Source organism: Numenius arquata, chromosome 18, assembly GCF_964106895.1.
Source record: "Numenius arquata chromosome 18, bNumArq3.hap1.1, whole genome shotgun sequence".
NCBI lineage: Eukaryota > Metazoa > Chordata > Aves > Charadriiformes > Scolopacidae > Numenius > Numenius arquata.
This window is the reverse complement of record NC_133593.1, coordinates 9,919,946-9,946,683: the sequence shown is the minus strand read 5'-3', so window position 1 is coordinate 9,946,683 and position 26,738 is coordinate 9,919,946. Positions and strand designations below refer to the sequence as shown.

Genomic DNA, 26,738 nt, shown 5'->3' with positions numbered 1-26,738 from the left:
CTCGGTTTTACCAGAGCCACGCTGGTGTTAGCGCTGGAATAGAGGACGACGAGTCGAGATTTCAAGGAATCTCAGAATACTTCACTGTACCAGGAAATTCAGTCTACCGGGATTCTGCGCTACATAGCAATGAGATCAAATGCTTTCCTAACCTATTTACTTTAAATGTATCTTGAATATTAGCAATGATGGAGTAAACAGACATCTTTAAAAAGCGCGGTGCCTGCTGAATGTCTGACACAATACTTAATGAGCGCAGGAAGGTTTTTTTATCCAACTGCCTTCGGTCTGTGGAATATGTTCTCTCCTTCTTGTTTTGGCTGGATGGATCTTGTGGCTGATCTATTTAAAAATAATTAAGCGAACAGTTGCAGAAACAACATGGTATCTTAGATCCGCATGTGGTACAGATGAGGTGGAGACACCGAGCTTCCCTTCGCATGTGGTGGGGTTATCGGTACCCTCCAAACAACGCGTGCAGATACCGTTCCACATCCTTTCCAAAGGAGCTGAAAAACACGATGACATGTAACGAAACCTCCCCGGGGCTGCAGTTTGGTATTCGGTGGGGAAGCAGCGTGGACCGGGGGGTTCGCCGTGGCTGCTGGGGCGATACGAGGAGCTCCTGTCCCTTGGCACTTGCTGGGCGAGTCCCATGTCTGCAGTGCCCGGTGCTGGCAGTGGTGTCCCAGCGTGGGTTTGCCTGTCTGCTGCTTTCTGGGAGCAAGATGCATTACTCACTCCTCTTATTCCTTTATACATTACACAGAGTGGAAACAAAAATCAGATATAAACACAGAGTCCATCAATCATTACTAACTTAGAAGATAGACCGTGATAGTAGATCTCCCTTTTCCTTCTTCTTTCTGGTCTTTACACACCACAGTACAACACGCTGTAGTAACACAAGTGGAATTAAGTTGCTCAGACACACGCCAGAGTGTAAAAACAATTGTGCAGTTGTTGTCCCCTGGCCGATGTACCTGTCTGCTGCACCCCTGTGCGAGGGCAAGAGCTGACTTGGGGTCACGGGGTGGTTCCCCAAAAGTTCTGGGTGCCACCAAAGGGACTGCGAGACAAAGCATAGCAATTCTGGTTTAGCTGAATCAGGACTAAAGTGCTCGACCACACACCCAGGTGGAGGCCATGCCCAGAATAGACCCCTAAGTACAGATTGGTACGAGTGGCTTTGCCTTTTGGATTTCTTTTAGTAATAATTTTTGTATTTTTGCAGCGGTGCCAGTGAGATGATGGTGGTAAGAGGTGCTTGTTTGTGTTCAGTGGTTATTAGTGTCATTTCTTTTTTGTTTAACCTTTTGTGTACTACAGCTGTTCGCTGCAATCCAGAGGGGTTTTGTGATTTGGGAATTTATGATAAATGCACTCTAACACAAGGAATTTCGGCTCGTGGGATTATGCTGGATGTGCAGAGGTTATTGCAGGAGCATTTGCTGGTTCTCCTTCTTCCTGTAATTCTGTTGATACCAGTTATATGATCATAAAATTCATATTAGAACATTAGCAAATGCAAATGTGTGGCCACGTTCTCATCATTTAGCCTAATTTTAATCCTTTGGATAAAGGACTTCATTTATATCAATTCATAGGCATGGAAGTGACAATCCTGTTTATAACTATCAGTGATACAGAGCAGCAGCACCAAAAAAGCCATGGGATTTTGGAATCAGCACTAAGAAACTTTTCCATAAATGCCAGGAATAACATTATATTTGAATATTTAACCCTTACCCAGGCAATTTGAGGACTGGAAACCATATGTGCTTTTCGTAATGGGAGCCAAGATGACCCTACATAAAGATAAATATAACTACATAAAAGCATTCAGGAAGGATGGTGTTGTGGTTAAGAGCTGGGCAAGGACTGGGGAGCTCGAAGGTCTAATCCCAGCTCAGCCACAGGCTTCTTGGGTGATCCTGGGCATGTAACTTAATCTCTGCGTGTTTTCAGTTTTTCCATTTGTGAATGAGAGATAATAATACTGCCCCACAGCCATGCCTGGAGGATAAACGCACTGCTGCTTGGGAGGTGTGGGCTTGGAGATGGTGCTGGTGACCACCAGCGTAAGTCTCAGCCAAGTATTCTGCTGAGGGTACGTGCCACATCGCTGTCAGTGGCATCCACAGTTTCGCCTCTGCTTCTCTAAAGGCTGGTTGAATAAACTTCTGCCCTAATTAGACAGCGTGTCATACCAGGGCAGCACACCTGAAGCCTCGTCTAGGAAGTCACATCATTGGCAAATGGTCCCTGTTTGAGCATAATTTAAATTCAAAAACAACGAGGGGAAAAAATGAGAACAGGGAAACCTGCAGTAGATGAAACCATCTGGTTTTGTTTGAGTGCTACCTAAGTAACTTGTGTTTATTGGTTATAGACTGGTGTTTTCTTTATACGGTCTCTGGCCAGGTAGCTGTTGTTATACTCGTGACTTGGCATCCACTTCTGCCCTTTGTGAGTCTGCTCAGGAGGTATAAATCCCGATCCTCTTGTGATTCCTTGAAAAGATGGGATATTTCAAAGTAACCGTCAAGACGGAGACTTTTCTTAGTTGGTCACTGAGAATTTCCACTCGTAGCCTGTGGCTCCCATGGGGATATCATTTCATCACCGTGGGAGCCGAGGTGATTGAGCTGATGGTACAGGGAGAGGCAGCTGTACGATTGTCGATGTGAGGAGGAATCACGTTTGCGAGAGAACATCTCTGCTAAGGTGCCGTCCCGGCTTTGGAGAGTAGGTAAACGCCTGCCGAAGGCTGAGCAGCCGGCCCCGGGCTCACGCACAGGCCGGGCTGCGTAAGGTGCGGGGGAGCGTAATGGCCCATTGTTTGGAAGGAAGAGTTTTGATGTAATTATACCCTTCAGCCATTGCCACACTTTCCTCTCTTTCATCTTCAGGCAGGTCCACACGTTCAGATGTGAAGCTGGAAATGAAACACATCTGGATATCCAAAAATGACAACAGACTTTTATTTGCTATTTTTGGTATACAACAAAAGCTTTGTATCTTGCTAATTGAACATATGGGCTCTCGGTTGCTTTTTTTCCCCCTGCTAAACTCCACTTTTCCATGTGTCATCATACGATTCCAACATTTGATCTGTCGAGTCCATCTTGGCCATGTGTTTGTTGTAATCTGCTACACATGTAGGCTTGTTTTCGTGTGCGTCCTGACCTCCAGTGAGAGCTGCAGTTGTTTCCATCATGGATAGTGTTGAGGAGTTACACATCCTTTTTATCAGTGGATTTGGCCACCGGCAGCTCCTCGCAGCGCGGAGCAGGGATCCTGCCAAGCCTCTGAAAGCTCAGTGTTTAGGGTAGCCGTATCTGTTTGTATTGTGATACCAGATGCTGGCTTTTTTCAGTGCAACAGAAGTAGAAGGGAAAACTTCCCAAAAATAGAAAATATCCACAGAAGTAAAATCCAGCGTCTCGGCGAGGGAAGCGGAGGGTCGCCGTTAGCTAATTAGAGATGGAGCGCGTGGAAGGGATGGTGGTGGACGGCTGGTCGATGGTCACCGGACAGACCTGCCCCACGCCAGGGGGGTCGGCGGTGGGGAAAAGCAGCATTTGGTTGTGGAGAAGGCACTGTGCTCCTCGGAGCCTGCAGCAGGACCGTCTGCGGGATAAAGAGAGAAAAATGCCGTGTCTGGAGCGGGGAGCTGAGCCCTTCAAAGCAGGCTGTGCCATAAATACCCACTGGGAACTTGGCCCCGCTGTACGGACGTTCGTGAGACTCGACTCATTACGAATACAGGACCTCTTGATTAGCATGAAAAGATTCGTCATCAGAATTTTTTTGTGCCTGTGGGGGATCCACTTACTTATTTCCAACTAGAGCTCTAAATTGTTCCCATGCTTCATCGTGGTTTGATTAGCTAAAAACTCAGAGTAACTGTTTGAGGCACTTACCATAACTAAAAAACAGGTGACAATGATCAAACCGTAGGGAAGGGAGCAGGGACCGCTGGTGCTTTAGGGGATGGAGCCTGAATGTGGCTGGAGGCAACCCCCTCGCAGGTTCCTGAGCACTGAAAAGCCGTATTACCTGCGTGCTTTCAAAGTGCTGAGCTTCCTATGGTTCCCCAGGATAAATGCCAAATTAAAGCAAAGATAAAAAGGGGGAACTGTGCGTTTAATTGCCCACGCACACATGCATGCGTGGCCCCAGCCTGCGCATCCACGTCACGTTACAGCTGTGCTAATAGTCACCTTTCTTGCGGTAAATATTGGGCCGATTTCATCACATTTGGTTTATGTTTATCAACACAACACTTAAGCAATGGGGTTTTGGTTGCAATGGGGGAAGGAGAGTTCGATCCTCTCCAGCCCCGAGGTGAGGGAGTGGGAAGCCGTACGCGGCGTGGCCCGGCTGGAGGCTTTCCTCTCCCCGTGTCGCAACGCACCCTCCTGACTGCAGCAAAAATCAAATATTTGTACTTGAAGTCTGAGCTGAGGCAATTTCCACCAGGAATATGCTGTCTTTCGCCGGTTGAAAAATATTACACATACATCGTGCTATTACTCTCTTCAGTTTTTGCCATACACTGCCGAGCGGTTTTGTTTTGAACTGCCTTTTTCTTTTCAGCCAAGAGTGTAACGTTAAACAAATCCGAGCTTGCACTCGAGGACTTCCCAATCAACTGAAGAATGAAGCAGAAGTTGTATTTAACAAAACGGACTTACAATTATTATTCATAAATGCACATGTTATGGCTGCAGTTGTTTCACTTCTTTCTTTTACAACCCTATAAATTGTATACAGAACATAAAGGCTTTACTTCTTAAATAAATGTTTTGCAGCCGCCATAAATTATCTTTCTTGCATTCATAATGAAAAAAAAATCACTGTTTGATGTTTTATATCCTCTTCCCTAAAATGTAAAATATGGTAGTTGGAGCCAGATTTTATCTCATTTGAAAATAAAAGAAGGTTCATTTCCTACTAATTTTTTTCAGTCTTAGGTTTGGAGTTCCCATGAAATGTTGCCCAATCTGCAGAGCAGCGTTACAATAAACTCTGCTTTATCTGAGGGTTTGTGTTTGAGTTCTACCAGCGTTAAGTCGTCATCGTGAGATGAGTTATGAACAGAACCTGAATCTCTTTTATATATTACTTTTTTTTTTAATCCCTAATGTCGGTTATATTTCATCTTCCTGCGCACCCCGAATCACTGGCTGAATATCGGATTGTTGAACTTTTCTCTACGAGGACCCTGCCCCAGCATTGCTGTCCTGGAAGCAGGCCTCGCTAAACTCCCAGCTCACTGGTTTGCAAAGCAAACTTCAGCCTTGTACTATTTACCTTGGCAAGTGCCCGACCAGATTGATGATCTGTAAAGTGGATTTGTTATTTGGCTGTTTGCTTTGGCAGCTCTTGAAAGCAGTTTGCTGATTACAGTCCCAGATGTCATTGCATACATTACTGTTCACTATAAGTTTCTTTTAAAGTTTTAATTTCAGCCACAAATGCTATTAAGCTTTTTGCACCTTTCTGTCTTTAAGTCGTGGATATTGAGTATCAAGAGCAGACAGCTTTGATTTCCTTCTGTTTTTCTCTTATTATCTTTGTTGGCCTCCTCCAGGCATCTCTGTAGTGCCAACAGCCGGGAGGAGAGATGCTGCCGGCTTTCCCCCGGTGCTGTGCCCATCCGTGCCACGGGCGGTTGCAGGTTGGTCACATGCACGGTTTTCTATTTGTAGATAACCTAGGAAAACTGACATAGCATTTTTATAAATTATCAGGTTTAACGTGACCAAATACTTGAGCCAGCAGAGCTGAAAACATGAGGAGTAACGTTAACTAAAATCACCCGGTGCCCCATTTGTATTTGGGTAGGAACAACGGGAATGTGCGTCTTCATAGGTGTTTTTTTCCAGGTTATACCCATCTCCTCTAACTATGATCTTGGTTTTTGAAGGCTCTCAAACCCAATAACCGATGTGGCAAATCAATAAGCTCAAAATCAGTTTGTTTCTGACGTCGGGTCATCCTGAGTTTGGCTCCGGTGCCAGCAGCGCTGCAGCGCTCTGCACATGGCTCTGCTCCCAGCCCTGTGCCAGCAGGCTTAGGGATGAGGAATATCGGGATATTTTATTTCCATGGCGTCTCAAAGTGTATTTGCCCTTCTAAAGTCCAGTAAAAAGTGCATAAAAAACTCAGCTGGGTGTTTGCTGCTCACCTCCTGCTGGGGGGAGCAGAGTGGGTGCCTGGCACAGTCCGGCTTGGGCAAACGATGGCTGGTCCCAGGTTTCAGCAGTAAAACCATCCCTCGGGGACAGGAGCTTGATTTTTTTTTTTTCACTGGGGGTACTTTCAGCTTTGAAATATTTAAGTGGAAGAGGTTGATTCACTTTAAGTAAAGTTTACTTTTTGAGGGGAGGATATCATTGGAGTATTTTTGGCCACTGCTTGAAAATTCCTCTAACCCTTTACTATAATAAGCAAATTGAGCAGATTAAAGACACATTACACTGCCAAATGGTTTTTCTACCCAGGGTGACATATATTTTTTCTGTGGAAAAGGTTGTGGGGGGTTTTGTGAGCTGCTATGCTTTTTTTAGCACTTCCTGTTTTATTGTGTTTGAAGTGTCTTTGTGGTGACCTGTTGGGGTAAGATTCTTCCATATGGAAGTGTTTCTTCAACTTTTAATCATTTTGTTTTTAAAAAAAAAAAAAGATTTTAAATCCGATTTGCAGATGTCTCTGGTTTTGTTCGCAGAGAGCTAGTCCAACTCACTACAGTGTTGTAGAAATGTGAGTCATGATGAATTGTTTATACTAAAAGGGAAGATCACATCCATGTATTTGCACTCTTAATTAAGTTAGATACATTCTTTAAAATCTGCTTAAAATATCCATCAAAAAGCACTGGTTTGTATTTTAATGTATTTTTCTCTTCAGAAAATTATATTCCTTTAAAGATTTGGGGTGAAACCCTGCCTTCACTGAATGCCTTGGCAAAACTCCTGTTGGTTTGATGGAACTGGGATTTCACCAGTAGACCCTGACTCTGTTGTAGATGTCTCTGAAGTCAAGTAATACGAGGATAACAAGCAATTTTGTCCTGTGCCTATTCCTGGAGAAAATCTTGCTGGGATTTTACATAGGGTCAAAAAAAGTTACAAGTTTATTTTTAAGTCTACGAGACAAAATTCTTCATTAATGTACAACAGAATGCGTTTTCCCTGCACTCATATTGGACTCGCTGGGTCGTAACTGAGACCAGAATTTGGACCACTGTATTTGCGTTATAGCTGCATCCTGTTTCCTATTAGTTTTGACACTAACATCTGAATTTCAGATTTCTTCTTGTTTAGGTTTAGCTGCTCAATCAGTACATACGACAGACATCTCGGGACCTCTCCGTAGCCGTCTGGCTTGCACGGGGGTGCAAGGGCAAAGCTTGGCACCTGGGGGAGCAGCTCTGGAGCAGCCCCCGCATTGGAGTTGGTAGAGCACAGTGTGTCGTTCCACAGACAACTGGGGTTGTCCATCAGGCATCTCCAGACTTTCCCTCTGCATCATATCCTCAACATTTTAACCATAAGAAAACTGGCTTTGACAGTATTTTTGAGCCCACATGTGAATACCACATGTTGAGGTCTCATGTCTGCAGTTTCACTCCTAATTAAGTGTAGATGTAAGTACTGGGTATCTTATAAGGTCTTTGGCTCTCTGCAATTCACCACAAGCATCTAATTTCCACTTCCTTTGTCTTGGACCTGTTATTTATATGAGAGGGGTAGGTGGACTCAGCGGTTACAAGTCTGTTGGATTATTATGTTTCTGTAGCTGTCATCCTGTCAAAGGTCCTGCAGAAATTTGCATTACAGGCTCTTGCTAGTTTATTATAGGTAAAAATCCCCTCCCGTGCCGAAGGCTAGCCCAAGGTCTATGCACCTCTTAAGTCTTACAAAGCCCTGAAAATGGGTCTTAAGTGGTATATTGGCCTTGCGCCTGCTCCCAGCATGGAGGTGAATTGCATTCTTTATGAACAGTGAGATTTCCAGTTCAGCTTAGGCTGTTGGTCTTCGCTGCTGTGAGTATTGGGATGGGTTCTCTAAAATTGTCTAAAACTTTTGATGCTACAGCCCACGGAAGCGAAGGCCTCGCAGGCTTTCTGACCTAACCACGGGGCGGTTTGAAAAACAGCAGCTTTTTGATGCAGATGGGCACAGCACTCATCTGGTTTGCATTTTCAAGGTGTTCCAAAGTCATATTGTTAGCTACAGGGGGTCTTTTGTGAGCAGGGATATGCACTGACTTGCTGCTGAGACCTCAGAGCATTCCCAGGTATTTGTTTTTGGAAAACTGAAGTCAAGTAGCTATATTGTCTCCTGCCTATTGTACAGGTGGAGACACTAAGGCATAAGATGGACAAATGACTTTACTGGGCTGGTCAGAGTGGTATCAACAAGACTCGGACATAAACCTGGAGAGTTATTTTACTCTCTCTGTTCGCTCTGGTTTCCACAGTATTCAGAGCGTGTTGGAAAGGATTTCAGTAAGGAAATCCTTGCAGCCTTATTTGCATCTACCCAAAGAAGGTCAACCTCTTTAGGTGATGTTTAGATATGGGTATGGATTTGGGACTGATTTTCAAAGCTGACATGAAAAAGACTGAATTATGTACTTTTGAAGGTCTTGATCATCTCTGGGCCTTCTTTCTGCTGCGCCCTGGCAGGGCTTCAGGGGCTCTGGGGAAAAGGTGCCTTCAGCTTGGTGGCAACTCTCCAGTTTAAATATTTCACCAAAACACCTCCAACCTATCCCACTTCCTCAGTACTTTCCAAACAGTGTCCAACTAGATGAAAATTAGCCAGTGTCTTAGGTTGCAGTGCTACAAAGGTCAAATGTCTTGGAGAAACAAGGTGTTAAGATGCTAATTCTCCACCTTGGAACGAGAAGGCAGTTCTCTGCTCGATTAAGCAGAAAATTCAGGTGGTCTTAAATATATCTATTTTCACCTCTGGTTTTGAATGCAGTTTAACAAAAACTGCTGTAATTACAGGGAGGATGACCAGCATCCCATGCAGTCCCAAATCCTGCCCTAAGATCAGCTCTGAGACAAACAGCTTGGGGAAGGAGCAGACTTTAAGCATGCGAGCAGAGGTGCTGGGCTCATCCCTGCCCCATCTGTCCCCAACGCGGGACACGCAGGAAGCTTGTCCCCAACTTCTGTTCTCACACTGCACCTCCTACACTTCTCCTCTTGGAATCTTGTTTTCCACTTTTTGGAGATTTGTGAAACATATGCTTTGGAGGGTTCCCAACTTTTTTTTCACGGCAAGCAAAGAATTACTCTTTGCATTGTAAAAAGCCTCACGAAAAAGCGCTCTCCTTCTTTGTAATGGACTTGCCTGGCACTACTCAACAATCCACATTTCTCATCACTTCGCAGTGTACTTTTATAGGATATAAAAATGGTGTTATGATCCATGTTCCCAAACCTTGCCTCAGCTAGCAGGAACATCTATAAACAGGGCTTGATAGACACCAGAGCTGCTGCACCGTTCCCCTCGGTGCTTTGAACGTGCCCTAACATACCTTTTGAATCTATTCTCCATGTTATGAAACTACTCGTGCCTCTGTTGACCTGTTAATGTATCAAAGGTAATACTTGCGTGCTTAGGAAAAGTTTCTTCTCCTAGAATTCATTTCCAATCTGGCCACTTACTATGCTTAGAAATGTTTTCTTTACTTCATCTCATGTCCCACTTTTTTTTTCACTTTCCTTGATTTAAGTTAATCTGCAGATAGGGAGGTCATTGTACCTGGAATTAGCAAAAGGTTTTACTTCCTTTCTCACCCTTTCCTTTTTCTTCTCTCTCTATAGAATTATTATTGTAGTTTCTTCGGTTCACAACTGAGATGATGGGTTGGTGTTTGAACAGTTACGCGCTCTGTTCCAGGAAAGTCTGTCTTTGTTCCAAGGCTTCCAGTGCAGAGGCTCCTTCCACCTTGATCTTTCAGCAGAGCACTAAAACATTTGGCAAGGGTTTTGTCACATTTTTTTGCTGCTGTCCAGGGTTTTTCAGAGATTCCCTTTGGACAGCTTCCACCTTTCAGCTTGCCCACTGTAGGGAATACTTCTACATGTATTTACACAGCCACATCATCAGACCCGATGCATCCATCTCATATCTTCATTGGTACTTGACACCCGCTTGCTCACCTCCTTGGATTTGCTTCTCTGTGCTTTTAAAGCAAGTTTTTCCTCCCGACACTTTGTGCCAAGCCTACTTGCAGATGGCTTCGCTCTGATGGGAAGATCGTTGGGACACAAAGGTGGGACAGTGGTTGCTCCCGTGGGCTCGCGGAGCATCACTCTGCTGACAAACAGGAGGCGGTTCAGCAGGCTGTCAGACAGCAGTCCCCTCTGCAAAACGTCACTGGTTTCGCTCATAATTTTACACTGGAAAAGGTGTAGGAGCAGGTTCTACCTGAGCTACAGGAATCTCCCTAATAATCAGATTTCTTTTCCATATTAAATTCCTCAGAAACTTGTGATTAGCCCCACTTCTGAAAGTTCACAGCAGCTTAATTCTACTGTAAAACTGTCAGCAGTGATTTTCTTTTTTTTAAGACGGATTTTGGTTCTTGTACAGAACTACTTCTTGCTAAATTCCTTTTCAACCAAACACACTTGTCATTTCTCAGCCACTAAAGACAATAAACTCCATCTTTGGATTTTTACATGCTGAACTTAGTTTATAATGATAGATACATGTTTATAACACACTGAAGATTTTTGTTAGCTTTCTGGCATAAAAATTGGAATCTTCTCATTTGATTCGTAGTTATTAGTAGCAGGTTTATCCTTTCAGATATGTACAAGCTATGATTTCAGTGGAATATTTATGGTCCACAAGAATGGTAGTCTGCAGCTCGCAGAATCCATCGTGCCTCAGCAAGCAGCGTGGTTATAGTCATCAGACTGTTCATACGGAGGTGGTTTCACAGGAGGGTTTAGGGGTGTGCTGGGAAGGAGAAAAGGTGCTGGGAAAACTGGGGTTGTTCTTCCTGGATCCAGGGAAATCTGCCAGACAGGGACAGGGCCTGTGGGGTCAGGCAAGGATTTGGGCATGGTGATTTGGGCTTCCAGACACCGAAGCTCCTCCTTCATCCCTCTCTGTGTAACTGATCGCTTCGGGCTTTGGGTGGCTTCTGGAACAGCCTTGTTCATCTGAAGTCAAGGAGTTTCACTGAGCATCTGGCAGCAGACTTTAACCCGGGCACAAATGGTCATCTGCCCTTTATTGAAAAACGTTTCTTGTAGGCAGTGGTATGATGGGAGAGGACAAAGAAATTCCAAGGGCACTGGTAAGAAAGATTTTAATTTGACTTTTAGCCTGTGAGAATAATGCCCTATAGGCGCACCCTTCTAGTCACCTTTGATGATTTCTGTGACACGAGGTCATTGTCAAGTAAAAAAGTGGTAGTGTTATTCATGGCACTAGAAGTCCTTGTATGGCTTTTTTTTAAGTAGTTCTTGCTTATTCCTGGAAGCTCTGCTTTTAGCTGTAAATGGTGAGCCTTCTTTGCCTAACTCCTGTTTGCATTTGGAGTTGTTGGAGTTGCTACTGCAAATTGCCAAGTGCAAACACGAGGCACGTAGAAGGGTAAATCTCCTGCCCTTTCAGTACAGTCTTAGCCGAGGATGAGAGTGAGATGAGTTAAATGACCGAAAGCCTTAGGCTAGGACATGCCACTTGCAATAATTTTTTCACTCCATCATCTCACCTTGCAACGTCGCTCTGCCTTATCCAGCCACCAGATGTCTGATGGATAACGTAAGTGACAAGGGCAAAACCTCCTCAATGCACGCGGAGGAAAACTTCAGGCAGCGAGGACGGGTCTGCTGGCTCCTGACCAGCTGGGTCCTGCCTGGCCTTTCCAAAGCCTGTCTGGCTGGAGCAAAATCCCTCCTGTGGACAGGGTTTGGGAGGAGATCAGACCTTGCTACGGCGAGTCACCGGGTCCCCTGGCCCCGCTCCAGCAGCACACTTAAGCACACACTTAACTTTCAGCGTATATATACTACCATTGAAGTCACTGTGGCTGTGTGCATGCTTAAAGTTAAGTATATGCTTAAGCTGGCTTGGGACCAGAGATTTCAGTGCTTCAGAGGTCCAGTCCTTGCTGGAGCTTAGATAACTAGCTTGTGCAACTTGGCACGGGCTTTTAATGAATTCAGAATCAGGCCAAAAGAATTTATCTTCCCTGACTTGGAAGGCTTACAAGGAAACAAGTTTAAGGGTTGGTTGTTTTTTTTTAATCTTTATTATTTTCTACACATAAAATTTCACATTTCTCTCCAGTCCTTGAAGAAACACATTTTCTTAATGTCCTTGGAGGGATCTACAGGCTTTGAGTAGGCAATTTCCACAGTGCCCAGAGCTGATGGAAGGGCATCTGGGACCTTCTGCCTGGCCAGGGCAGGACTCGGTGGCTCTGGAAGTCCCATCCATGTTTTCCTAGCTTCTAGGAAGGTGTGCCATTGTACTGGGGTGTCCTCAGATAGAAGATTTTTTCTAGGCAACCCTGCATAGAGTTGCCCTTGGGTCAGTTACTTAAACCTTGATGTTTCAGTGTAAGCAATAAAACTCTGATAATTCATTTTGCCTCAATTTTGGCCCTTGTAGGTATGTTTTGTAATCTCTGCTGCATTCCCTGATCTTGGTCACTCAATTAATAAGTGGCAAGAGTAAGTTTCCAAACCAGTTCCTGATGGTTAATGGTGCTGTATCCTCGGAGCAGCCGCTCAGCCGCCCCGAACACAAACGTTTCCGTCATTTTGGTTTAATACCTGAATCCATCTCCTGCTGTTTGGGAAAAACTTGTAGAGAAGTTGTGATTACCGCAGGCTGTGTGCATAATATTAGATGTAACCCTAATAAATTGAATGTTAACACAGTGAGATTTGCTACGGAAAGTGTCACAAGAAGGTTGTCGCTCCTCTGTTATTCCCTAAGGAAAAGCCGGTTACAGTGTAGGTCTACAGCAAGGAGTTATGTTACCAACATGGAAACCTCTGCAGTAAATGACTCAAATATGCTAATTCTTATGAATGACTTGGAAACCGCAGATGCCTTGTGCTTAGGAAGGCTGTAGGTGGCTTTGCAGCTTGGGGATGGCAGGAGCCGGGCACATGCTGAGCAGGAAAATAGAAATCACCCTCCCAGCCCCTTCTGAACACCCAGCGAGTGCCTTGTGTTTGCAAGTGAGATTTATTTATCCTGTGTACAAGTACTTATTAGACAGTAGCTTGGAACCAACACGTACATTATCTCATAGTGAGGTAAGACAAATAAATTACAAGTTAGAGGCCCCGAGTGGGATTAGTGATGCACCTTAGGAAAATATTTTGGTTTCTGTTTATATGTCGGCTGGGTTGTGAAATGTTTCATCTGGAAAAGGTGATACGAGACCAGAGAAATATTTGCTCTTATAATGCAAAAAATATTTCAGTTTCGTTCTTAACTGGTTGCTAGTGATATAAACCAAATTTCACATTTCCGGAGCTTCGATGGTTGCTCGGCCGCTTTCCTACAGATTCTTTCCTGCGAACTTTCTCATAGGCGATAAGAAATAGCCTCTTTATCTCCCCTTGTCTGTGAACACTTCTCTGTGTGCATATTACTTATAAAGAACAAGTTACCCACAGCCCAGCGGAAATCTCTGTCTCTGTTGGACTCGCTCTGCTGAGAGGGAGGACGGTAAGGATGCTCGGGCAGGGTTTGGGGCAGGGTTTAGGGGAGTGTGTTGGGCCACATTCACCCCAGCTCTGCAGCTCCATCCAGGCTGGTCTGGGGTAGGGAATTCTTCACCCCTCCTTTGCAGCGGGTTTGAGATAGGGTTTTCCCTACCATTCACCTGGGGAGAAACTGTACCCACCATGAACTTGGCCTTTTCCAAGCATTACACTCACTGTTCCTATTACACAAGAAAGTGTCTCCTATTACAATTTGAGTGATATATTAGTATATAGCACAGTTCCAATGTTTTTTCAACACTAAATTTTTTTTAATTCAAATGAAACAATCAGAATTAAATTCCTTGGCTCCAACAGTTACCACTAATTCTCAAGCAGTATGACAAATCCACACTTTTGTCTCAAAGTGTAACATAAGATCTTAGTTATCCAGAAAACCCTGATGAGTTGTCAGATCTTTCCTTACTTGTGGGTAAATATGAGCCTTTTATAATCCGTTATGTGTTCTTTGTATGTATATATATGTGTGTGCATTTGCACATGCCACGAGATTGATAATAAGCAAGATAAATCTTGCTGTTTTCTTAAGGGAAGTAAGATATTATTCAAGTCCCTCTGGTGGAATTGGCATATTTCTGCCTCACAAAGTGAGCTCACTAAGACAGGGTATGCCTGCAGACCTCTTCCAAAGAGTTCAGAAAGGACTTAGCATATAAAGGAATAAGCAAATAAGCATCATTATGTGGTGTCACAGAAATACCAGATGTGTCCTTCCTGCGTCTTACCCAGCTTTTCCCAGTGAAGCCAGTACAAAGGCTTCAGCATCATAAAATTGCGGCTTTTATTCAGATGAGAAGTAAAACAAAATGAAGACTCATCTTAAAAAGCCTCCACTGAGATTTAATGGAATTCATTGTGTGTTTAAATTTCCCAGGCATTGTTGAAAATCTCAATAATCATCTTATTGTAGGCTAAACTAAGTCATAGATCTTCAGAGAGTGGGAAATTTTACTAGGAGGAAAAAAAGTTACTGGATTTTCTAATTTTAACCAGGACTGAGAATTATAAGTATGTGAATACCACAAGAAAACACTTCCAACTTTGTGAAAACTAAAAAGTGCTGAAGATCTGTTGTGAATCCTTTTTTAATGAAATTTCCAGACCTGGAGGTTGAAAGAGCATCAGGTGAAGTTTTTCTGCTCTGCAGAGTCATACCTGGTAACGCGCACCCACCCCAACTGCCCCCACTTGCGCACAACTCTCTGTTCTTCAGGACACTCTACTTTATGTCAGGATTAAATGTAAAGAAATGTTAATCTCTGAGGGGGCTTGGGGCTGATCATAGCATTCCTGATTTTTTCCAGGCGTTCTGATTTTGCAAAGCTGTAAAGAGTTAAAATATGCAAGAATCTTGCTGTTCAAGGGGGGGGAAAGCTTTTTTTCCTCGGAAATTAATTTTATTACAAAGGGGTATTTTGTTTTTAAAATCGTAATAGCATCCAGTTATATTGTAGTTTCCATCTCTCTTTGCTTTTAGACCGCTAAATAAATTGCATCCAGTATTGCAGAAATACACTCATCTTATTTTTCGATGCCCTCGAAAATATTCCTTGGGCTGTAGATGAGTTGTCCCTTCCCCGTGGGTGCCTGCAGCCTGTGCCCGAGTAAGGCCCCTGCTTCACTCTTTAAAGCAAGATGACAAAGTCCTGTGCTTCTGGTACTGCAAAACCGCGGCATAAATTCCCCCAATGACACCAAATGCAGATTTTTCGCATTTTATCTTCTAAGTCCTGCTTTGGATGGATGTCACATCCTGCCTCCGGTTTTTAAACCATCCCGTCTCTCTCCTCTGTCCTTTTGCTAACCTCCGAGCCTCTGGGGAAGCCAGGAGCTCGGCCAGGGCTGCAGGAGCCCTCGGCGATGCTCGGGGGGCTCTGGGGGGGGGCTTCCCTCAGCTTTCCCCAGCCCAGGGCTCGGCATCGGTGCCGCGGTGACACTCGGGTCCCTCGTTTGGTGGCCAGGTGTACTACCAGCTGGCTGGTGTGAAACTGCAGCTTGGATGGCATATAACAGAGTCGCGGGGAGCATTCGAGGCGAAGGCAGGGTTTAATAAATATACTTAATCATTTATGTTTTGACCTTAACCCAGACTCGTACTCAGACACAGAAAGCGGAGAGTTGAAAACGTACTTTGTCAAGGCTCCTTTGGCTGCTGGAGTGGTAAAACAGGGCAGCCTTGCTCTGAGGAAAGGCAGATCCTTCAGAAAGGAGAGTAAAAGGTCAGAACTAATCCAAAAGGACAAGCAGTGTATGTCTGTGTGTATATTGGGTTTCACATATGAAATCCAGTCATGATAAATCTGATGGCTTTAGAAACATCTACTTTGATTAATGAAAACATAGTTCCCATAGACCATGGGTTTCATACTTCAAAATTCTCCTGGATTTAGGACCTTAGGTTTTGCTTATTCATATAACATGCAGGAAACTATTTTTAAATGAATAAGGGAGTTTAAAAAAAAAAAAGGCAAATGTTTCAACATCGGTGGTACAGATAGACTGGATAATAAGGGGCAAAATTAACAAACAACAGACATTTTATTATGCATTTTACAATAATGTTTACATTCTTTCTTCTATATTTGTTTTTCCTTGAAAAGATTTATGTATTTATAAAAATATCTCACTGCTCCAGCTCTGAAAATTGCAGCCTCGCTCCCATTTGAAAGCCTTTGGGATGGCTGTGATGGCTGGCTGTGTTCCTAATCATCCCAAACGCTTCTCCTGAGCCCATGGTTAACCCCTTGTGCAGGGCTGGAGGAGACAGCAGTTGTGGGGGTGATGGGGAGGAGGAGGAGGAGGGCGAGATGGTCCCCGAGGACCTGCGGAGCTTGTACCGCTGTGATCCTCAACGTTGCCATCCATCCCAGTGTCCCGAGCTGGGCAGCGGGAGCCTGTGGCCACTGTCCCATCGGACGTGGGCAACAGCTGGGCAACCTCCTGCCCGAGTATCCACCTTCATCCCCGCTGGGCACGGGGGGCTCCGGGGGCCACCCCACCGCCGGGCTCGCTCCTCCCGGCAGCTGCGTGTTTGCTTAAAACTCATTTAGAAATAATGACAGAGGAATAAACAGTATTTTTGTTTACAAGTCTGTAGTGCTGAGGAGGGACGCAGGAACCTCTCAGCCTCGCTTAGCCAAAAGTTCAAAGGGATTTGAAAGTGTTCGTTGCCTGTGGGACTGGGCACCCCGACTGAAGTCTCCATTAATTAAATGCACTCACAGGATACAGAGCTGGTGAGTAATGTCCTGTTTATAGCAGAACTGCGAGCAATTCTGGAAAAAAAAAAAAAAAGAAACTCCGTGGGAGGGAAGATGACAGGGAAATGGAGTTACTCGCGAAGGCTGTAGCTCCTGCCATGGTTTTCCAAAGGCAGTAATTAACACTCACACCTTGATTCGGCAAGTTGTTGCAGAGTCTGTCACACACACAAGTTGATGTGCACGGGAGAGGGTCAGCAGCACACGGGCACGTGTTCAAAAGTCAGATTCGGGGCGGATCGGGGAGATCTTTCCACACTTCCTCCACACTTAAATGAGGTATTTGCACAGGTACTTCATTATTTTTTTTTTTTCCCAAAAAAAACAGTTGTTCAGGTTCTGCGGGCTGGTTCTTTGTGGCGTTCCCCCCTGGAGTAACAAAGTTACGGCGTGGAAGTGAATTGGCAAACCCCGTAGGAAAGTTCAGCCATTAATATTTAAACGGAGTATGTTACAATTTGACTCACTACTTTGGGCAAGGAGGTTCCGTGCCCTGGTTCCTCACATGCCCGTGGGATTCTCCCTCCCGGCCCAGGCGGTTCTGGGCAGCTCTGTCACGCTCACACTGCCATTCCCGGTGCCTCCGGAGCCGAGCGGATCGGGACTCCCTTCAAAGTCCGCTCCTGCTCTGGAAGGGCCCAGAAAAACCCAGGACTTGGTGATGGGCAGCCCCTCTTCTCCCTCCAGGACTGTCTTGGTCGCTCCCCAGGGTCTGCCATCCCCGGGGGTCGAGCCCCCATCCCTTTCATGAGAAGGATGCATCTTTTATCGGTTAAAATTGGCAGGTCATTTCCTCTCCTATTTACTCGTGTTATTTTTGCTCACACGTATGTTGCAATATGCAAGGTGAGGCTCAAAACTGTCAAGCTCTTTAATAGAACCATTACTGTATTTTTGGAGAACGTAGTCTTTTTGATTTACTGTTCCTTAGAAGACAGGAAATGGAGCTACTTGATTTCATATTTTAAACAAAGCCGTCCAGAGGTTTAATGAAAAAAATTTCCCCTGGCTTTTGAATTAAAGGGCTATGGTGAAAGATTTAGCTTAGCTATTTTGACTTAGAAAAATAACAAGCTAGAAACATTAAAATATTTTGTGAAAAGACTTTTTACTACTAGATATTTCAGAGAAGAAAATAAGCTGCTCTGGTTTTCTCGCTCTTGGTGGATAGGGCTGTGAAATGAAAGGACGTTTCCAAGGTTTGGTTGTTGGTTTTTTTTTTCCTTCTGTAGAATTTACTTTCTTTTTATATTAAAAGCCTTGAAACAATTGCAATGCAAAAGACAAATCCTGTGCTTCTAAGCAAGGCAATTCGATCTGAGTAATAACAGAAACCTTTGCCATTAATAAAATGTGAGAAACATTAAGCAGAAAGATGGGAGGGGCCTGATTCTGCTCCGTCCAGCAGCAGCGTGAGTAAAGGGCACTTCTTGTAGGAGGCAAATGTCAGTGGAAAGACAGAAGTGGGAGATGGGTATCAGGAGAAAATTAAAGTTTTAATAGGAAAATCCTGCATGTAGAGCAGAATTAGCTTGGAGTGTTTGGGGCGGTGTAAAGCTAAACACGCTGGGACTGCAAAACAAAGCACTTTTTAACCTAGATGTTCAAGCCAAGGTTTCTGCTTGTTCCATTTGGTTTGATTCGGAGTTGTTTTTTATTTGGAGTGCAGGGGATCCAGGACGGTGCTTGGGCATCATACAAAGGAGCCTGATGGTCTTAATTTCCACCCAGTTTCATCTTGGGTAAATAAGGGGAGAAGTAAACGTTCCGCTAGCTTGAAAGCACCACGCGATAGGATGAAATATTGACACAATTTTAAGTCGATGGGATTTTTTTTCAGTGATTTAATGAGTTTTCACCAGGATTTCACTAGTAATTTGCTTCTGTCTTGAGTCGTTACTAAGTGAATTGCTCCTTGTAGGTGCAGCCTGTTCCACCATCAGAGCTGTATCGGGTCTGGGGGACAGAAGAAAGGCTGGGCTTCGCACGTGGAGCTCCGATACTGGTGGCTGTCAGTAGGATTTCGGCGGTGTGTCAGTAAAGGCTCAGGGTGACGCCTGCCTTCCCTCAGCCCTTGGGTAATCCCTTGAATCAGCAGGAGCTTTCTCAGCCACGTTGGGTCTGCAGTTACATTCTGGCTGCGGGTTTGGGGGATTTGGAGAGCAGGACACTCCACTGAGGTTTATTTGTAAACTTCTCTCTGGCCGACGATGGGGAATTCGATACGTTATCAACCGAGATACTAGGATTGAAAAGGGGAGAGCAAGGCAGCCAGAAAGAGATTACAATTTAATAAATAGCAGAGATATGGTTAGCTGCTATCAGTGTAAGTTTAATGCCATTAGCTCGTGTGCCGTTGGTAACGATGTACGTAGGGGCAAAGCACCCCAAAGGCTCCTGGGGAGCAACCAGCCCATCTGCCATTTCATGCTCTTCACAGAAGGATTTTCCAGGGTGAAAAATACCCAGGACTTAATTCTGCCTTGAAAAAAAATATTTTACTTTAATACATTTGCTGTCTGCTGATGCAATGGCAAGAAGAGAAGGAAAGTCCATGACAATTGGTCTTGTTTTTTCCTGAAAGAGCTTCTTTTCACATCAAAGAGGGACAGATCCAGGGCATTATGGTAGGAGAGGACCTGCCTGTTCCCATTTTCTACCCTCACTGAGTAACCGCGGTCACGCATCTGCATGTTTAGCTTCACGTGGAACCCATTTCATCAATGTGTATATTGAAATAAGGAGGAATTCGTGGACTCCACTGCAACGCCAAGCCGATGCCTGTGCCCAGACCTCCTCTGCCCCGTTCCTCGTGGGCAGGGTGATCGCCCGCGGGGTGCAGTGGTGGCTGGTGAATCATAGCTGGATGCCTGGACATGAATCATAATCCCAGATGTGAACTCCTAACATGGGAAAGGAGCGAAGAGGGAGGAAAGATAAAACCAGACCTTCACCAGCCTTACAGTTTTTTTTACAAGAAAACTTTCTGTGCCGTTAATCCCTCTAACCTGCATTTACATTAACACTTGCAACCTCACACGTTGCTGCTAAGAAGTTTTGGCAGCTCTTGGCCCTGATTGCAGGGGTAACGCTGCACTTGTCTCCTTTGCTCTCACTCAAGTATCTCAGGAGCCAGAGCCCGGCACTCTATGAAGTTTCTCCCGGTACACGCATGCAGGCATCTTGGCAGAGCTTCAAAAGCCATTTGCCTTATTATTCATATGTCTGCTTATAGGAGCAGAAATGCTCCCATTTCTCACTTTCGGAATAAGAGCAGACACCAGTAAAGAAGAGATTTCTCATCTCTGGCACGTCCCTGCAACCCTGTGGGAGCTCATCATCTCCCTGCTGCCACCCTGGGGTTTTGGGATACAGATTTAAAAGCCCCCACTAGCTGTCTGGGTACATGAATGGCCCCATCGAAAACAACTGGGATCTTGGAGTATGTGCAGAGTGGGGGTCTCGGGGTCGTGTGAAACCCCAGAAGGATGAATTGAAAAAAGAAGCTTCAAAAAGAGATCAAATTTTGCTTTTCCTCCTGCAGTTAGGATAGCTGACAACATGGAAATGTTGCAGAGACTTAATCATCGTCGAAATTGCTTCGCCTCCTCGCTGCATTTTCTCAAACAAGCTTCAGGAACCCTTGCTTTAAAACAAATTAGTGGACTGGAGTAACCTTATAAATCCAAAGACCCATTAAAAAGTTGAAATATTTGGTCATTCCTCCTCTCTGGGATTCATCCAGAGTTCAAGTGCATGTATCACATAAGAGCCACGGTCCCATTTTGTAGAGGTCCATTTTAGTGTTGATGGTTTTCTAGTGCCAGGAATCTACTCTGCAGCCAGGCAGAGAGATAAATCAAAGTTGTGCGCGCCGATGAAATTCAGGAGCCAGAAGTCACCATTGCAGCCCATATAAATCCCTGAATGCCAGCCCTGGTGCTTTTGTCCATGCCATTAGAGTTCAAAATTATCTGCCCCTCTTTGCTGATGTATGGATTAACCGGCTGCCCGAGTGTTTACTAACGGTTATCACCCGGTACTTTGGACGTTATCAGAGGAAGGGACGCCTGCCGCGGGGCTTGGTCTCTCACCCTTTCTATTACCACCTGTCAGTGGCAGGGAGTGTGCTGTGAAGCTGTACAGTCACAGGCTACAAGTGTAGATAGTTTCTGACGGCTGATCAAAGGGGAAAACCAAAGGCCTGATAACAAGGACGTGTTTCATGTACTTTTAACTTTGAGGAGCATTGGCATTTGCATTTTTTCCCCTCGGTAGGCTGGCAGAAACCAGGCACAATAAATGCTGCATATTCAGTTACCTAATAGTTGAGTAAATGGTATGTGCTTGAAGCAACAAAGCATAACTGTAATCTTGTTCCAAGTGGGAATGATTTAAGTAAGCCTTCGCAGAAGACTTGCTGTATAATAAAGTAGAATAATTTTAATTTGTACTTTGAAGTGATCTTGAATTCGGAATCTAATCTTTGCGTTCAGCAGAACATCATACGCTGTTGTGAATGAGGTAATAACTGCAAGTTAAGGAATTATTTTAAGTATCTTTTGTAGGTACGTGCGCTCCGTCACAATAGCCAGCATCTTCAGTAAAGGGCTGCTGGTGAAAGAGTCTCTGTTAGCTCAGGTTTGGCGGAAAATTTCACAGTGCAGGAACAGAGAAAATGCACAGATACCCCAGGCTGAAAGAAGGGCTTGCTTTTTGCCTTCAGTAGACTTACTTCAAACACAAGGCAGAAGGCAAGCGGCGCTTTCCTCATCGGTATATCATACTGTTGCACTTTTCTGCTCAAGAGAAAGGGATTTTAGCTAAAGTTTTTACACATTAGCAAAGACAAAATGACTTGACTGTTTCCATTGTCTGAGACGAAGGGGAAGGGTGCTCAACAGCAGCCCAGAGCAGACAAATCAACTTTAAAAATAATTTCTAGTTGTCTAACGTGCTTAATAACATATATACAGGTTTTTAACACTACATGTTATTTACCTCGGTGTCATTATGCTGATTTTCTGACTCTTACTGGTGTGAGACCAGAATTGGGTCTGTATTTTTCATTTAACCTTTTTACTTGCAGCTGCTGGGTCAAAGCTGTTCGGTGCTTAGGGCTCTGCTTGCTCCCGCTGTGCTGTTAACACCAACATTTTAACTAATGTGCTAAAATTAGCTTTTCAGGAACTCAAAAACGCAAGGGCTTCTTTCTTCCCAATGCAATAAATAATATGTATGGAAGTGGTTTGGTCCCGGGGTCTCCCAAACATCTGCCTGTTGTTTGTTGAAGGTGCCTTCGACCGGAGCGTGACCTTGCTGGAGGTGTGTGGGAGCTGGCCCGAGAACTTCGGTCTCCGCCACATGTCTTCCATGGAGCACACTGAAGAGGGCCTTCGGGAGCGCCTGGCCGACGCGATGTGCGAATCTCCCAGCAGGGACATAGTGGGATCAGGAACAGGTACAAAGAAGAGGTGTGATCAGAGATCACGTACATCTCACCCAATGGTGATTTTTATTTTTCTTTTTTAAATTTTGCTTTTCCTTTTCTCTGTCCACTACCTCTCTTATTAATTAACTTTTATGGGGAACTCACTTAGTATGAGAGAAGTCATTTATAAAAAAAAAAACAGTGGTAGATCACATAAACATAGTCTGAGAAGCCTAAAGTAACTTGAAGCAAAATATGGGGCTTGAGGCTTCCTTCCCGTACAGCTGTGACAAGGGCTCTCCTCCCTCCCCTGCCAACTCGGGAGCATCCCGGTCTCTGTGTGGATCGCTGCCCTTGCCCACCCTGCTCCAAACAATGTCATAATCACACGCATCCTCATTTGGTGTCCTGAATAGAGCCACTGCGAAGCGCTGGTTCTGTAATCCAAATTAATCCATCTTCATCAGTGTCCATTATATTGATAAATTATCTCATCTGTTTAAGTAAATGGAATGGCACGTCAGAGATTATGCTGCTCAGAAGGGGCCTGGTGGTAGGAGACGCTTAGAAATGTTAAAGCGCAATTATTGCGGGTTTATTGTCTCCATTAATTTTCACTTTTTTAAAAAATGCCCTCCATTAGAAGGACCAGGCCCATCTTTGATCCGTGCACCATGTGTGTTGTGACCAGCAGCTAATAGGAACGGTGGCTTCTAACATCAGCTGCCAGCTTGCTTGTCACTCTTCTGGAAACTTGCCTGGGAAGGGAGACAAAGATGAGCTCTAGCAGAAACGTATGGGTGTTCCAAGCTATGGACATTACAGAAAGGCTGCGTAGAGCAGAAGCTGTCTCTGCCTTCTGCTGTTGCCCTCACATATTGCTCATCCCCTGCTTTGCAGGTGGGTCGTTACTGAGCACGTAGCCCACGGGGAGGTCACCACACTACTGCCACCTCCCACCGTCTGGAGGAGGAGGAGGAAGAGGTTGCAAAGAAGCAGAATTTAAGCCCTTGTATGTAGGTACAGATAGCAATAACCAAGCTGCTGAGTGGTGCAGAAGCACTCTTCATAGCCCAACCTGACGCCTTTCAAACTGTCTTTCCTCTGATTTCCATCTTGAAAACGATGGAGTCAAGGGATGGTTTAAGATTTGGCATTAACAGGAAGAGTTGGTTGGACACTAAGGGTGGGTCACAGTTACAGATCTGGAGCAAATCCTCACCAGCTTGTTGCCTTGGATGAGACACTTAATGTGTCTATGGCTCCAGTGCTCCACCACTGCAATGAGGATGGAGATCCCTCACATTGCTGGTGTGGAGTTTAATCAGCTCATGTCTGTAAAGGGCTGTGAAAGTGGAAAAACAGGCTGTGAAAATGGACAAAGGCACATATTTCATCACTTATTGACCCACACTGTGATCAGAGTGAACTTTGGGATGGTGTCCACTTCCAGTAATGGGTCAGCTCCCCTCAGGCTGTGTACGTTAGGGGGAAGGTGAGGGGAACACCTTCTCTGAAAGCTGAAGCCATCTAGACAAGTTAAGGTGACTGACTGCCCCAGAGACTTGACGTTATATTATACTGTAAACCGAGAACTTTGCCAGAGACAGAGGTCTCTATTTTCCTTCCATTTTCACCAAAACCAGCTGATAGCAGTGGGTGCCAACTTCTTCAGCATAAGATTAGGCTCACAGGTGCGAAGACAGAAAGGAACTGTTTATAGAGGTGCCATCACTGAGCTAAAATTCATCCAAAGAGATTTCTCGTTGCTTTTACTCCAGACACATAAGTCTTTCTAATGAGTGTAAGATGCCATCTGAAAGCAGCAAATATAATTGGCAGTAGTGACTAACACGAGTATTGACCCAACTCACCCCATCCCACCACCCTCCTCTTGCTGTCATTATGCTCTATGTTTTCCTGCCTGTCGTGGGATTCTCTCTACCGCTAACGGACTTTATTCTCAGGAGCTGGGCATGTGGTGACTCAGTGCGGCGGAGAAAACCTAGTGATAAGGCTGTGAACTCCCGTGCCCTTTCCACTTCCATCCCCTAACGGCTCTTGAGCTCTTCTTACCAGATGGCTATAAAAAGTTCTCCCCTGCTCAGGCGATACCTGGAAAACGGCACTTGCCCAGGGAGTCGGGTAGTGCTCACTAGCCACGCGTGGCTGCGCACACAGCAGGCTGCTTGCCAGCCGTTTGTCAAGCTGTGGAGCACGGTAAAGTGCTCACATCTCTCTGCTGGTTAATAAATGGGGAAAGATAAGTTGGGAGGTACATTACCCTTGCTTCAAAGAAGAGGTGTCTTTGTTGGCTCACAGCAGTTGGTAGCATAGTTTTCGCTTGTTCCCGAACCACTTACATCTTAACAAACCTAGGCTGAACTGAATTATCTTTGAAATACATTCAGGTTTTTTTCCTTGGATTCTCTGCTGCCCACTCACGTCCAGTTTCTCCCATCACCTCAATGAAATGATATCAGCAGAGAAGGACACCGTAAATTTGCTTGTTGGTAGTTGATTTATGCGTTGGTACTGGTTCCAAAGACAGTGTTTATATTTCTGCATTGGACTAAAAATTATGGAAGTTATAAACTTCTTTCTAATCTTTCTAATAATCCTAAAATTACTTATTTTAACTTATGCATGCCTTTATGTTATGCATGCCTTAAGTCCCTCTTTGTGCTGCTTGGATTCTCTTTGGTTCTTAAATACACTTTATAGGGATTTAATGAAAGTGGCAAAATCTTATTTGCACTGAAACATGAATTAACAAAAATTTCTCGCTCTGAGTGTGAAGATAAGAGCATGTGCAGTGCTCGGGTCCGTGGCGTGGACAAAATGGGCCATAGGGTGGACAGTGAGACTTTATCAAGTGCTCAACTGGTCCTGACATGCACTTAATGGCAAGAGATAAATAGATTCTTTTAATGCCTTAACTGTTAGGACATAGCTGACACGTAGATTTATATAGTAATCAGGGCTGATGTGCTGCGGTAGGGCAGAGGAAACGCATGCTCGTGGTGCACAGACCTCTTTGGGGAGCAGATACTCAACAGTGTCTTTGTTTCTTACCAACCTCGCTGATTCGATGGTCCTGGCTACTGGCTGAGGCAGAAATGACCCAGAGATTGGTTATACAGGAAACATCAAACTGGAGGATGCCAAAAACCATGAAGAATAATCTGGCATTTGCAAGGAAGGGGAATTAGATGGCCCAATGGGTCTTCTCCATCTCTGACTCCAGCTAGTTGCCAAGGGCTGTCTGACGGTGGATGGGAGAAGAACCAGGTCTGGAAAATGACCCCCCCAAAAATCTACTTTCCTTGTGACCTAAATGATAACTCCAGTCATCCAGCTAGTTGACTTGATTGGGAAACCAGCTTTTCTCCTTGTTATCCAATTATCCAGACGACCCATGTCTATCTTAAGTGGAGTCTGCTGTACATAAGCTGTCAGCCTAGATACACATTTAATTCCAAAGAAGGCGTAAATTGGCAAAGATGCAAAAAGATGTTTTTGCTGTTTCAGTTTCTGTCAAACTCTCACTGAAAAAGAAAAAAAGAAGGTCTACTCACAAAATGTTAGCGGTCAGTGACCTCTTCTGCTTGCAAAGCTTTGTTTTCAAGTGGCTACAGTATTTACATTTGCAGTGTAGTTTCTGAGTATGTGCTGGAGCTTCACATTGCATTCTCAAAACTAAAAAAGAAAAAAAAAAATAAAAGCTAGTATTGTGATTTATGAAACTGCTTTCAGGAGGCAAGTCTCTGACAATATTCCACTCAAACTGGACATGCAGAAATTGCCAGCCTGGGCTAGAAATCTTTCCTTCCAAAAATACTGTAATCAGGAAATTCCTCTGATTTATGTATTCCTTCAACAAGTACATTTCTTGAGCTTTCAAACTCATTTTTGGCCATTCCTATTGAAAAGTAGTGTATAATAGGGGACCAAGCCTAGGAACCCCAGGAGACAGATCCTCCTGGTCCTCTCTGCCTGTCCTCCCCAGGCTGAGGACGTGATGCTGATGTGGTTTCCTTCAGCAGAGGTGTAACGTGGTCTGTGGGTATCCCAGGGACCCAAAGTCATTAGGCCACCAGTCAAGTCCACTTAAGAGGTAGGTTGGCCTGAAAGAAAACCAGTGGGTCTGTCAGTCGGTCCCAGAAGGGAGTTACCAACTCCAGGACAGCAGCGGTGAGCACCAAACAGTGCGTCTCTGCGGCACCAGGCTGAGAGGTTTAGCTGGATGTTAAAT

At 44.7% G+C, this 26,738-nt stretch overlaps 1 protein-coding gene across 4 annotated transcripts in view; it reads left to right on the top strand.

The window, feature by feature from the left end:
* Nucleotides 1–26,738, top strand: part of BCAS3 (BCAS3 microtubule associated cell migration factor) — a 361,152-nt gene that overhangs the window by 314,808 nt on the left and 19,606 nt on the right. For all 4 annotated transcript variants that reach the window (XM_074160469.1, XM_074160472.1, XM_074160470.1 and 1 more), the window contains one exon: nucleotides 22,346–22,513. In XM_074160469.1, the coding sequence (XP_074016570.1) occupies nucleotides 22,346–22,513 (168 nt within the window). The remainder of the gene's footprint in view (nucleotides 1–22,345; nucleotides 22,514–26,738) is intronic.